This window comes from Rhipicephalus microplus, chromosome 2 (genome assembly GCF_043290135.1).
Source record: "Rhipicephalus microplus isolate Deutch F79 chromosome 2, USDA_Rmic, whole genome shotgun sequence".
Lineage (NCBI taxonomy): Eukaryota > Metazoa > Arthropoda > Arachnida > Ixodida > Ixodidae > Rhipicephalus > Rhipicephalus microplus.
This window is the reverse complement of record NC_134701.1, coordinates 136545667-136559483: the sequence shown is the minus strand read 5'-3', so window position 1 is coordinate 136559483 and position 13817 is coordinate 136545667. Positions and strand designations below refer to the sequence as shown.

The 13817-nt window shown below is 45.4% G+C and overlaps 1 protein-coding gene across 1 annotated transcript in view; it reads right to left on the bottom strand.

Annotated features, from left to right (window-relative positions):
- Positions 1 to 288: 288 nt before the first annotated feature.
- The window catches only part of LOC142791789 (Na(+)/citrate cotransporter-like), a 61039-nt gene continuing 47510 nt past the window's right edge, over positions 289 to 13817 (bottom strand). The window contains exons 5-6 of the mRNA XM_075885547.1: positions 11106 to 11243; positions 289 to 700 (exon numbers count right to left, since the gene is read on the bottom strand). Of these exons, the coding sequence (XP_075741662.1) occupies positions 512 to 700; positions 11106 to 11243 (327 nt within the window). The 3' untranslated portion in view covers positions 289 to 511. The remainder of the gene's footprint in view (positions 701 to 11105; positions 11244 to 13817) is intronic.

Genomic DNA, 13817 nt, shown 5'->3' with positions numbered 1-13817 from the left:
GAAACGGGCTTAATTGCTACGCATTTTCACTTGGTATCAACTGTAGTACCACAACAAATCTATGGGCACTATCCGCGGTGCATGTTTCGCAGCGCACATTAAACAATGAAGCATGGTGCAAAGAATGAAGAGCAGTTCTGCGAGCATTGACATTGTTAAAAATAAAAGGAAATTACAGGAGCACACAATCATGGGTTAATTGGTCCAACAACTCTTTGTTGTCGACAAACTTTCCCGCGCTAGATATATAAAAGCACCACATGGTTGTCGAAGCCTTGACCAGGTCTTCCCACGAAAATTCGCAGCCAGTGTTATCAGCCACCAGAAAAACAATGCTGGCAATGCACCTTCCTGTTTCAGTACAGGCGCATTATTGATGCTCAACAGAAGTGAGATTGCAGTAGGAAACCATTCATTTCAAGCAGTACAAATTAATTCACAATATATTTACTGATAACGTAATACAAAGAAACGACAGCGGACTTCCGCAAACCACGTTTTCGAGCAAACTTCATACAGCACTCGTGATATTCAAAATGTCCAGTGACGTCACGTTGAAGGCCGGCCCCAGAGTCAATGGCGCTGGTTCCGTCGCCCAAGCGGGGACATTGTCCAGGTCGAACATGGCAGTACCGACGGTCACCAGCGAGACAAGCTCGAGTACTATAGCGACAATCTTGACTGGAAAGCCGATTTTGATCTGCGAACGGATAAATGTGGAAATCACATTTGGAAGGGGAACGTGTGGAGATATTTTGTGTGCAGAGTTCCTTTGCGGCATTTAAAGCGTTACTGCCGGAGATAGTTTAAGGACAATAACTTATATGTTTCGCTATAATTAACAATCGTATACACGTATCAAATACAACATCCACATGAAACAATAAATTGTTCTTATAAATGGTGACAGAAAGTTCACATGAAATTAACACCTTGATAAACCATGTTCATTGCTTTCGGAGGCAACTGTTCTTGTTACAATGGCTTCAGTTGTGTTGAAATGTGAAGGAACCTTCAAATTAATACAGGCCGCAGCGCAGGTGGAGCTTGAAACTTCTTTACGACGCACGCGGCACGCTTCTTTCGTAGCCTTAGCGGCCACGGAGACCACATATTCCTGCCAAGCGCACCCTGCCGACGGTGGCGCTGGCGTTACCAGTGCTGCCCAAGGCCAATACCACAAACTCAGTAGAGAACTAATATTGCAATAATCGCACAATAAACAGAGATCTTTTATGTATCTGCATGTATGTTCATCATCGGAACATGTCATAATTATAGAGCTAGCCAAAATAGAACACTGATACATTTCAGGAACATTGTAGGAGTTTCTTTAAAGACGATAGTCTTTCTTGGGGACTTTCGACGCAAATATTTTGGTCTGTCTGTCTGTACATTTGTCTGTTTGTTTCCTTTTAACGGCATTGGGTATTTGAAACGGCAGACCCCATCCGCAGCGCCCACCAATGTTGCTCAAGGTTCAGCGTTTATACTTGTGGAATTGTGAACTGAAAATCAATTACTGCGCATGTCTGGAGCACCATAACAACACGTATACTCTGCATGTGCGTCTTTTACTAGAAAATGCATACATAAGTACCTTTAAGGACCGTAGCGCTTACCACGCTGCGCTAACCGTGCAACGCTTGCACGAATAAGCAAGTGTTTCCAATGCTTTGCTAAGACGTGACGGTGATGGCACCTACCCGTCACCTTGCGTTCTGCACTTTATCACCTCTGCAACGGGCGCGCACACCCGTCTCAGAGCCACGCACTTGGTTTTTCATGAAAACTGTCAGATGGCGCTCATGTCTCTCGTGTGACATGATTTGATGCATTCGTTCGCTTCCGTCGCACGCTTGAGGCACTCTAACACAGCGCCTCCAGAATACCATTCAGTGATTTTCTTGTGCAGAGTATCAAATAAATATTTTCTTTACTCTCTCCACACACAAGAATATCGTCTTTCGACGACATTGGCAGATTATTTTCCAGATACGGGGCCAATTTTTTTCTGTTGAGAGATCAAAGCCTCGCACGGGAAATACTATACTTTTTAGTAGCAGATTATATGAGAATTATCGTATGGCATTCCGTAAGGGTGTACCAAGAAAAAAGTCAGGCAATTAAGATGAGTGGGACATATGACAAGGTCACAACTGGGCTCCTTTCGATATTGTTTGGCTTCCGTGGCATAGCAACAGGCAGATAGCTTCACAGGTGTGTGGGCGTGATGACAAGCCATTAGAAATGGTTTCGTTACCTTTTTAGAAATGGTTTGATACATGCTTAGATAAGGACAATGCCGTAACAAGGCCATGACTCCAGTGCAACAAGAACTTCTTATTTTCCGTTCCCATATGCATATGTTCGTCTACGAGCTATACTTTTCCAAGAGCACCAAAAATAATGAATAAACCGTTTATAGCGCACAGAAAGAGCAGAAATATCATCAACAGAAAAAAGATTAGGTGCCGTGGCCATTGATAATTGTCAAAATTCCGCTATTTAGTATTACTTAATGATCCCTGATTTTCTCAGCAAATGTATTAAAGCACAATGCAATTCAATAATTTAGCTTGGTGGTTTTCAAGTCATATATTCGCTTTATTCAGAATGAGACCTCTGTAGGGCAGGGGTTTCGAGGCATCCACATGAAACTGACGGCAGGTAAGAATGCTGCGTTCTTTAGCGCAGCATGTCATGCGTGCTATGTTCCATAACATGCTATATTTGCTTTTCTTTTATAACTGTGACAAAGTAAACGTTTATAAATTTAAACACGGGCCATAATTAGAACACTCATTCATTAGTTCCAACATGTCACGCTGCTACTATGATGCAGCTGGGCATAGTACAGTGTAGCGAGAGGTAGGAAATGCCAGTGAAGGTGAGGAGCAATAAATTTAAAGAGAAGAGAAAAAAGTTTTTTTTATCTAGAGGTAAGAGTGCAAAGCATAGTAAATCAGCAAGATGATCGCAAATGGAAGTGATTGTCAGGGGGGATGGTGTAATGGTGAGGAACATGGAAAGGAGTAGGGAAAAGAAGGTAAGAGTGGGTCATCATCATCAGCCTGACTACGCCCACTGTAGGGCAAACACTTCTCCCCTCGTCAGCCAAACAACTCGGTCTTGTGCTTTCCCTGCCACGTTGTACCTGCAAACCTTTTAATATCATCAATTTACCTAACTTTCTGTCAGTCCTTTGTGCGTTTGCCTTCTCTGAGAATCCAGTCAGTTACCCTTAATGACCAGCGGTTATCCTGCCTACCAGCATTAATTATCCTGCTGGCCCACGTCCATTTCTTCTTGATTTCAACTGTGATATCCTTAACCTTCGTTTGTTCCCTGACCTACTGCTCTTCTCTCGTTTCTTAAGGTTACACGTGTCATTTTCCGTACCATCGCTCACTACGTTGTCCTCAATTTAAGCTCAACCCTCTTTGTAAGCCTTCTAGGTTTCTGTTGCCTTTTGCTCCGTAAGAAAGTAGTGGCAAGATACCGCTGTTTATATACCTTTTTTTTTTTTGAGGGTTAGTGGCAGATTATCATTCATTATGTGAGAATGCATGCCGAATGTGATGCACCTATCCTTATTTTTCCAGTGATTTTAATCTCATGGTTCAGCTCCGCGGTTACATCCTTTCCTAAGTAGACGTATTACTTTACTACTTCCAGCGTCTCTCCACCTATCGCAAGGTGCTGTTTTTTTGTGAGACTGTTGCATATCACTTTAGTTTTGTGCATATTTATTTTCCGACCTATTTTTCTACTTCCTGTGTCCAGTTCAGTAATCATGAGTTGTGATTCGTCTCCCGAGCTACTCAGGCAATGTCATCAGCAAATCAGATGTTAGTAAGGTACTCTCCATTAACTCTCATCTAGAGATGAGAGTCAATGGAGAGTGAGTTTGTAACCTACAATTTGCAGAAAACATTTCCTTGATGAGTAACTCGGTGGACAAATCAAGGGTTCTCAATACCTCCTGTAAATAAGCGGTGAATATCATTGGAGAGATTGTCTTCCTACCTTACAACTTTCTTTACTGGGATTCTGTCGCTTTTTTTATGGTGACTGTACATCCTCTGTATATTTGGTACAGTATGTTTTTGTAAGGTTCTTCGATGCTTTTATTCCGTAGTGCCTGCATTAGTGGTGATGTCTAGATTGACTCAAACGCCTTCTCGTAATCTATGAAAGCTATGTGTAGACGTTGGTTGTATTCAGTGCATTTTCTATTACATGATTGATAGTATGAATATGGTCTATTGTGGGGTAGCCGGTAAGAAATCCTGCTTGGTCCTTTGGTTGATTGAACTCTAATATCACCCTAATTCTATTAGCTAATATTTTTGTGAATATTTTGTAGAAAATAGACGGTAAGCTGATCGGCCCGTAATTTTTCACGTCCTTGACATCTTCTTTCCTATAAATAAAGATGATATTGGCGCTCTTTCAAGAATCTGGTGCCCTTTTTGTCAAGAGGCTCTTCGTATATAAGGTGGCTAATTTTTCTAACACAATTACTCAACCATCTTTCAGGATGTCCGTTTTTACCTTATTCTCACCAGCGACTTTGCCTCTTTGCATTCCTTCTATGCCTTTTCTTACTTCCTCTGTCGTTTTCTGGTAAGACGTTGAATTTCTCTGGTTCATTACTGTTTCTCACAATATCGTCCTGGTTTTTTTTTTTTACTTCTCTACAGCTCTCTCTAGAACTCCTCCGCCATCTCGACTATCCTATCCAAATTGGTTATGACATTGCCTTCCTTGCTCCGTACTCCATACATCCAGTTTTTGCCTATGAATTAGTCTGCCTACGCAGCTTTAAGGCTTCCGCTGCTTTTTACAGCCTGCTCAATTCTTTTTATGTTATACCTCCTGATGTCGGCTCCCTTACGCCAATTTATGAACTTCGAAAGCTCCATTGCTCTATTTTGTCAGTTGCATTTGAGGCTTTCATCATTGTTTTTTTGTCTCTTGATAAGATATTTCGTCTCCTGAGATAGTTTGCCAGTTCAATGTCTAGTGACTGTACCTACAACTTCAATTGCACGCTTTTTGATGATACTAGTAGAAGGGAGTTTATAGCGACGCCAAGTAGTAGGCAGACAGCCGGTATGGACACAAATACTCGAGCAGTTCAGCGTCTACAGCTCGTGCACACGCTCGCACTTCGCACTCAGAGATGATCCCACTGATCACTGCCTTGCGAATTCCCCACTACAATATCCGTCAATGAAGACGAGCCATCTTGGCGACTCAAGGTGACGAGAGAGCAGGAGGGTCGCAGCAGGGCTTGAGGCGACTGACGTGGACCGTCTCACGACCAAGGAGGCACTTGTTTGTGGACGGCTTGAGCGGTTCAATCACATAGGTGATGAAGGGTGGTGTATGACGCAGTAAGGGCCAGTATACTTCGGTGCAAACTTGGTAGTCAGTCCAGGAAAGGCAGTCGGAGCCACACGAGAGAACCGACGGGGAAAGTGTCCTGAACAATATCACGGTCGTGACGATCTTTCTTGAGGGCTTTATTTATCGGCTGTGAAGGACCATGCAAGCTTACGACACTCTTCGATATGCTCGGCCACTCAGAAACTAGACTGAACTCGGAGGCATCAGGATTGTATGGCATAATTCTGTCGAGTGTGCTGCATGGGTCGTGAACATATAAGAAAAAAAATGGAGAAAAGCCTGTTGTTGATTTCGCCGTATTGTAGGCATACCTCGCGAAAGGAAGAACGACGTCCCAATTGGAGTGTTCGAAATCAATATACATAGCGAGCATGTCTCTCAGGGTTCTATTGGAACGTTCCGTTAGGCAGTTCGTCTGAGGGTGGTAAGCTGTTGATTGATATGTGGGGTTTAACGTCCCAAAACTACCATATGATTATGAGAGACGCCGTAGTGGAGGGCTCCGGAAATTTTTACCACCTGGGGTTCTTTAACGTGCGCCCAAATCTGAGCACACGGGTCTACAACGTTTCCGCCTCCATCGGAAACGCAGCCGCCGCAGCCGGGATTTGATCCCGCGAACTGTGGATCAGCAGCCGAGTACCTTAGCCACTATACCACCACGGCGGGGCCTGAGGGTGGTAGGCTGTTGATGTGCGGTGTACCGTACGGCATGAATGTAGGAGCTGCTGCAGAACTTCGGAAAAAAATACGCGACCTCTGTCACTCAGAAGCTCCTGTGATCCACCATGACGAAAAACGAACCGATGCAAGATGAAAGTTGAAACGTCACGAGCACCAGCCGAAGGTAGCGCTGCCGTTTCAGCATACCTTGTCAGATGGTCAGCAGCCACAATCACCCATCGATTACCACCAACTGAGCACGGTAGCGGGCCGTATAGGTCAACACCAACACGGTCAAATGAGCGTGCAGGACATGGTAAAGGCTGCAGTTGACCGGGTGAATGAGGAAATATCTTGCGCTGCTGGTGACACAGGGAACATGAGCGAATGTGTTTGCGTACAAACGTGTACATACCCCGCCAGTAGTAACGTTGGCGGATCCGCTCATACGTCTTTAGCGCACCGGCGTGTGCGTGTCGCGGTTGAGCATGAAAATATTCACAGATATCAGACCGCATATGACTGGGTATGACTAGCAGTCATTTACTACTCGCCACTTGATAGTTGCGACGGTATAACAGGCCATCCCGTATGGCGAAATGCGTTTCTTGGCGGCGAAGAGCACGCGGGTACCAGAAGTTGATATGTCAGAAAGATTATTCAAGAGCGAGACGATCCAAGGGTCCTTCCGCTTTTAGCATGGCATGTCTGTGACGCTGACGGCAGAGAAGGGAAGGTCAAGGGCTAATATATCCGTATCATCAGATTTCACGGGTGATCGTGAAAGCGCATGTACGTCTGGTGCTTTAGCCCCGATCGGTAGACGACGCGTATGTCGAATTCCTGAAGGCGTAGTGCCCAACGTTCGAGGCGACCAGAAGGATCTTTTAGTGAAGCCAACCAGCAGCGTGCGCGATGGTCAGTTACCACATCAAAAGTATGGCCGTACAAATAGGAGCGAAATTTGTTTAACGCCCACACATTCGCGAGGCACTCTTTTTCCGTAACAGAATAGTTGAGTTCTGCCTTAGTGAGGGCGCGGCTGGCATAAGCGACCACAAACTCTGTAAAACTTGGTTTGCGTTGCGTGAGTACTGCACCAAGGCCGACGCCACTTGCATCTGTGTGTACTTCCGTCGGCGCAGTAGGGCCGTAATGGCGCAGTGCAGGTGGCGAGGTAAGGAATTGGCGCAGTGTTGCGAATTCATAGAGGGCATCCGGTCTGACGAACGCCGTTTTCGGACGATCAGACTCAGCCATTGGAACCTGTCTATAACCTGAGTGAAGTTCAAGCGAGGAGAAGAATTCTGTACCTTGGAGACAATCGAGAGCATCGTCTATACGAGGAAGAGGGTAAACATCTTTCCTCGTAATGTTGTTTAGGCGCCTGTAATCTACGCAGAACCTGAACGAACCATCCTTTTTTTTTTTTTGACGAGTACAACTGAGGAACACCAAGGACTACAGGAAGGCTTGATGACTCCACGCTGTAGCATGTCTTCTACTTGTTCTGCAATTACGCGATGCTCCGCCAGCGACACACGATAGGGGCTCTGTTGCAAAGGAGCACTCTTCCCTGTGTCAATTGTGTGCACAGTGGTGTTCGTTCTTAGAGAAAGTCAAACGAACGCCTGAATTGGTGCAACAGGGTAACAAGCTGCTCTCGTTGAGCCAGGGCGAGATGGCTGTCAATAGAACGGTGAAATGCATTGAAGACACGCTGTGTGAGGCAGGCCGGGTGAGGAAACAACGTGTTCAGCTCCATATTCGGCTTGGTGTCGAAGAAATCGGCAGGAATGATAGTACCTTCATCGATAAGCTGAATGTGGCCGAGCGTCTCGTTGCGGCGCAAACTGAGGGGGCACGAGTTGGTATTGGAAATAAATATCCCGGTAGTGTCTTGACAAAGCTCAAGAACGGCGAATGGCAGCGATGTGTGGTGGCGGCTACCGAAGATGTCAGATGGCGTGAATAGGATGGTAGCGTCAGAAAGTGAAGCACAGTAGGCAGGGACAAACTGGGCACTGAAAGGAGGAAGGTCAATGTTTGTCACGACGACAAGGTTAGCCACACTAGATACGGCCGCATCAACAGAAGGCGCATCACGAAACGGTAACAGCTCCACTTCGGCCCGAGCGCAGTCCACGATGGCATGATGGTGTTATAAGAAATCTCATCCTAGGATGACACCGTGGGAACATGAAGCCAACACGTGAAATTCAATGCTGTACAACACGTCTCAAATAACCACTTTTGCTGTACATGCTGCGACGGGCTCAATTTGTTGGGCGCTCACAGTGCTAAGAGAAACCACGGGAGAAAGCATCGTCATTTTACGAAGAGAGTGGCAGAGTCTTTGACATATCACAGATATCACGGGACCAGTATTGATGAGTTCAAGTGTTCGTACACCTTCGACGATTACATCGATAAAATTGACGGTAGACAGGTGAGGACTTAAACGACTATACAATGGCGCAGCTCGTGCCTCCGGAGCTGCGGCAGCTAGTTTTCCCTCTTAATAGAGATGGGTAGTCGACGAATAGGTGATACAGAACGACAACTTCTTTAAGGGGATGGCGAGCGGGATGTAGAACGTCGAGAAGCGGAGGTTTGGGTGGCGGAAGCAGCTTGCGCGTCGCGTTCGTGAACTTCAGGTGACACGTGAGGTGCGTGGTATGGAGGCCTAAATGAGTAGGCAGGGTGTCTTGGTGCTTTAACTGCGAAGCGCCGACGACATAGACATGCAACGTGGCCGGGAATTCCGCAAAAGTAACATATGGGCCGGTTGTCAGCAGTTTGCAAAGGATTTCTGGCTGGCATGCTGCTGTGGAGCTGGAAACGGCACGGTAGACGGTCGCGCAGGTTGAGGCGTATACAATGGCAAACGAGGCAGAGGCATTGCCGCGACGGCCGCATAAGTCAGTGGCGCGGCAACAGGTGTTGGTGGACAGACAGACGTAGGTAATGGCAACGCCTCGGAGACCTGCTCCTGAATAGCCTGTCTGATGGTCGGCGTTAGGCAGTTCGTTGGTGCTTCGGTGGTCGGAAGATACGAGGGACACGAAAGCTGTCGTGCGACCTCTTCGCGTACATATTCTTTTATCTGCTCCAGCAGGGTGCTGTCACCAGCAGCGGCCAGGGTGCAGCGACAGAGTCGTCTTCTGTCGTCGACCTCCGAACTGATGCACGGTGTTTGCGAACCTCCTCCAAGCTCTGGCACAAAGTCACAAGTTCGGATATGGTACTTGGGCCCTTCGCCAGCAACATTTGAAAGGCATCATCGTCTATGCCTTTCAAGATACGCTGGATCTTGTCTTGTTCGGTCACCTAAGAATAAAAGCACCGTCGTAAATTGATAACATCTTCAATATAGCTTGTCAAGTTTTCACCCTGCCGTTGTGCACGTCCGCGTAGGCGCTGTTCAGCACGCAGCTTGCGCACTGCGGGGCGATCGAACACAGCTGCAAGGGTGGTCTTGAAAGCGGCCCAAGTGGTAAATTCAGTACGGTGGTTTGTGAACCACAGGTTGGCGACGTTTTTGAGATAAAATGGGGCATACTTCAATTTGGAGGGGCCGTCCCACTTGTTAATGACGCTCATCTGTTCAAACAGCTGCAACCAGTCTTCCACATCTTGGTCCTCGGTGCCGCTGAAGAAGAGGGGATTCCGTTGGCGCAGGGTGGAAGGCACGATGACCAGTTGAGATTGGGCCGTGCTTTGCAGTGTGGCACCTTGCTCGGTCGTCTGATCAGGCATTGCTGATGCAGTGGGCAGCTTCCGGCTTCGAAGTTCCAGATTTGTGAACCCAGCACCTCGACCACTTTGCAAGAGAGTTTAATAGTGACGCCAAGTAGTAGGCAGACAGCTGGTATGGACACAAATACTCGAGTAGTTCAGCGTCTACAGCTCGTGCACACGCTCGCACTTCGCACTCAGAGATACTCCCACTGGTTATTGCCTTGCGAATTCCCCACTACACTAGTAATATTATCGTTCATTGTGTGAACTCTAACGTCGGTTATCTCGTTTAGTGCCTCAAATCGATTCTGAAGCGAATCTCTGAATTCCTGTGTGTTCTCTCTCATCGACAGTCGACTATTTGGCTTCTTGTGTATGAGTTTTTGTCTTATGTTTTATAAAGCTAGGTGAATACGAGCTCTCAGCACCCTGCCATAAATAATGAGAAAATAAACCATAGTAAATTCATGAACAGTACAGAAAAGTAAATGTTGATAAAGAGAAGTATGATGAAAGGTGTTGAAAGGTTCAGGAGGAAAGGACTGAGAAGGACAGGTCATAAAATAGGAGATAAAGAGAGAAATACAGATGAAACAACGACGGAGATATCATGTAGAAAAGTAAGAGAACATTGTATGAGTTCGCCAAGTGGTGGCACTTGCTTGCCTATTCTTCTGTTTTATGAGATGTCATATGCGTAGAACGGTCTTGAAGTTTATTTATTCATTCACTCGTTTCATATGAAAACAAGAATAATTCCGTTGATTATTTTGTATTCAGTTCGCCTTTGATTTCACCACCTGTAGGTCAGCCTATAGTGTTAAGCGTCCCAAATCGACCTAGGCTCTGATCCATATTGCGGGACTTTGCTGTACTTCAATATGGCACAGTACCTATTACTATCGATTACAACGGCTGTGGCCGGGATCGAATTCATGTCCTTCGGGTTGGTAGCGGAGAATTCAGACTACTCGTCTACCGTGGTGGCCCCTGCATTGCTGTACTGCGTGTAGTACAATTATAAAGTACAGTAACGCCTTTTAGTTAGCTCGTGTACACATTTAACTAAAAAAGCACGCACAAAAATATGTGCGTTCATTCTGTGTACACCTTTTCTATGTTTCTTTTAGCGCAGCGATGCATTACGTTTCGGCAATGAGGAGTCCTTAATTTGTCGGATATTTTCAAACCGACCCCTCTACAATTGCTTGGCACTCTCGCGCAGCAGTGTTTCAAAGCGCCGAAGACAATAGCAATCGCAACTAAATGTTTCACGCTCGACTTACCATCTCCCAGCAAGACATGCGCGCATAGTCGAAGAGCAGCGCGTTTCCATAGGAGGACACCGGCAGCAGGAACACCAGCGAGGCGCCCTTGGTCACCGGCAGCAGAAGCCGCAGAGGATTCCACCGGCGCTCACTCGCCTGAGCCCCGTGAAACAGATGAATGTATACTCCTAAATATACTTTACATGCTTCTAGGAATCTTTTTGACACACAACAAGAACGATAACCTGGCTTGCTCTTGCTTTATTTCCGCAAAATATGGTACTCTCCTCCTTCTAATCAATATTGCTACGTCACACTGATTGCCCGCAAGCCTACAGTGACGTGAGAGTAACGTTCACGTTGGTATAACTCGAGGAGAGCTAGGAATGTTGGCTACTGTGGTGACTGTACGATAAGACACCTCTCTTAAGAGCCAGGCTGGTGCGCACCTCATATGGCGTGGTTACACCCTTGTGGCATTATTTAGCTCTAATATGTATACGCTCTATTAAAAAGAGCCCACATTCTAATCCAACTCATGGAAGGACATCGTTCTGGATTCACCGATTCGAAGCAGCATTTCACAATGCTACTTAGAAACAAGGGCACTCTGAGACAAAAAAGGCGCCTCTGGGGCGTCTTTGTGCAACACAGCGATTATCATCGTTTCTCAAGCATGTTTTGTTTGCATTACTGCCGCGTGCTTGATACGTCCATGTCACGAACGGCGCATGTTGTCCATCGTCACATAATACTCTTCATAGGCAAGTTGTAAGAGCACATTTTTCGACAAACGATACCCAAGCATGCCAAATGGCGATTGCGATTGCGTGGAGTAGACACACCAAGTACTCAACCTGACCGTAGAGTTCTTAGTGGAGGCTACATATGAGCGCATTACTCAATAGATACACAGACACCTTGCCTTAAAGAATCAGTGGACGGCAGCTAGAATTCGTCATCGGGCTCATAGCACGATGCGCCGGTTCTATGTAATTGGAAAGTAGATGTAGCGAAAATTGTGTGCTTTTCATGACGGAAGTACAAGTCCTTTTAATTAATGAACCTGGCGTGTTATCACCTGCACATTTCTAGCTACGAAGGATGAATTCGTACATAAACGCCGAAAGATTCTGTGAGTACACATCCATATCGCAATCACACTTTTGGTCAGGTAAAGTAAAAGTGCCGCAAATATAAAATTATGTGCACATTTTTAAACTCCTACGAATCCTTATTATTGCATAAATTTCACAGTCATTTTGGCAGTCCTAAAATCTCAAGCAAAAACCTGGATAATAACAAAGGACATCAAAAAAAATATCCAAGAGCATGAGATAGACCGAAAAATGACACCGTACAATTCAATAAGATGGGGAAACAGTAATGTGAGCGATAGAACAAGGCCAGCCTATATCATTCAGTATTCGACAATAAGCGCTGAACAGTTAGAACGTCTGAACGAATTCCAAGAAATTAGAACTGCAGAGATGAGAAACGTGGTAAGGAAGTGTTATTACTTGATAAATTTGTATAGACTTATAAAGAACACTTCTCACGCAAATCAGCGAGGCTTAGAGGTCAGTGGGAGAAGTTTTTGTTCTGAAGTAGACACCAATTCATATTTACAGAGCGTGACGACACCAAAAAATGGAAGACACAAAGAGCGCTGCGTCTTGTGTGCCTTCTTTGCTGTGGTGCTGTCTCACGCTGTAAATATTGAAGCTAGAAAGCAACCTGCACAGGATATTGATTAATAGGGTAGACATCAGATAAGCTGTATATGATGACGTATTATTTATTATCTATCGATTATTTCATTCATTCACTCATTAATTTATTTTTGATTCTGTCTATCCCATTTTCCGAGTCGTTACGCACGGCACAGTGTATATGTAAATTTTGAAAGAAGAAAGATTAATAGTCCGAGTGATATACAAATTTACCATTTATCTAAATTGGTTTCTAAAACCAACAATGCTTTTACTGTCATTATATAATAATTCAAAAGAAAGGAAGTATTTACTCGTGTCGTATAAACAATAAGCATAGAATCACACTTCGAGCCGCTTTTTTGTCACGTGACCGTTCTTGTTTTTGTGTGTGTGTTGTGATATTAATGAAACCTACCAGGCAGTAATGCCAAGGAAAGTGCAGGGGACACTTTTGGAAGTAACTTTAACCTAAATTTAAAGAAAGAATATTGGACGAAGAGAAAACTTGCCACGGGCAGAGATGTAACCTGGAGTCTTCTAATTACGCGTTCGCTGCTCTAGCACAGCTATGACAGCGGACATCTCTTCATCCACTTTATAGGGTATAAAGGTGCATTAAAACGTGGGAGCGTCAGTCAGCGCCACCAGCAGCCACAACGGCGAGTGAGGAACAAGCTTTTTTTTTGTGTGTTGGCGTCCCGCAGTACGTGATCTTATTACGAGCTGGCAGCTGACCAACAAACCCTCCCAATCTATCTCAAGACATCAAAACTGTCTGAACGAGACCTTGTGCCATGTATTAATTTATTGCGACGTGCGTGGTACTACCATATCACGAACAGCGCATGCACTGCCATCGTGACATAGTATTGTTCACGCCGTGTAGTGAGTGCGCTGATATTAAAAAAAGTAAACAAAAGTATGTCAAACTACGATCATTGCTGTCCTAGGGAAGGTCGTCTAAAAATAGGTGCGACCATTTGCGCTAGGTACAAAATGCGCACGTTCCTGCCTG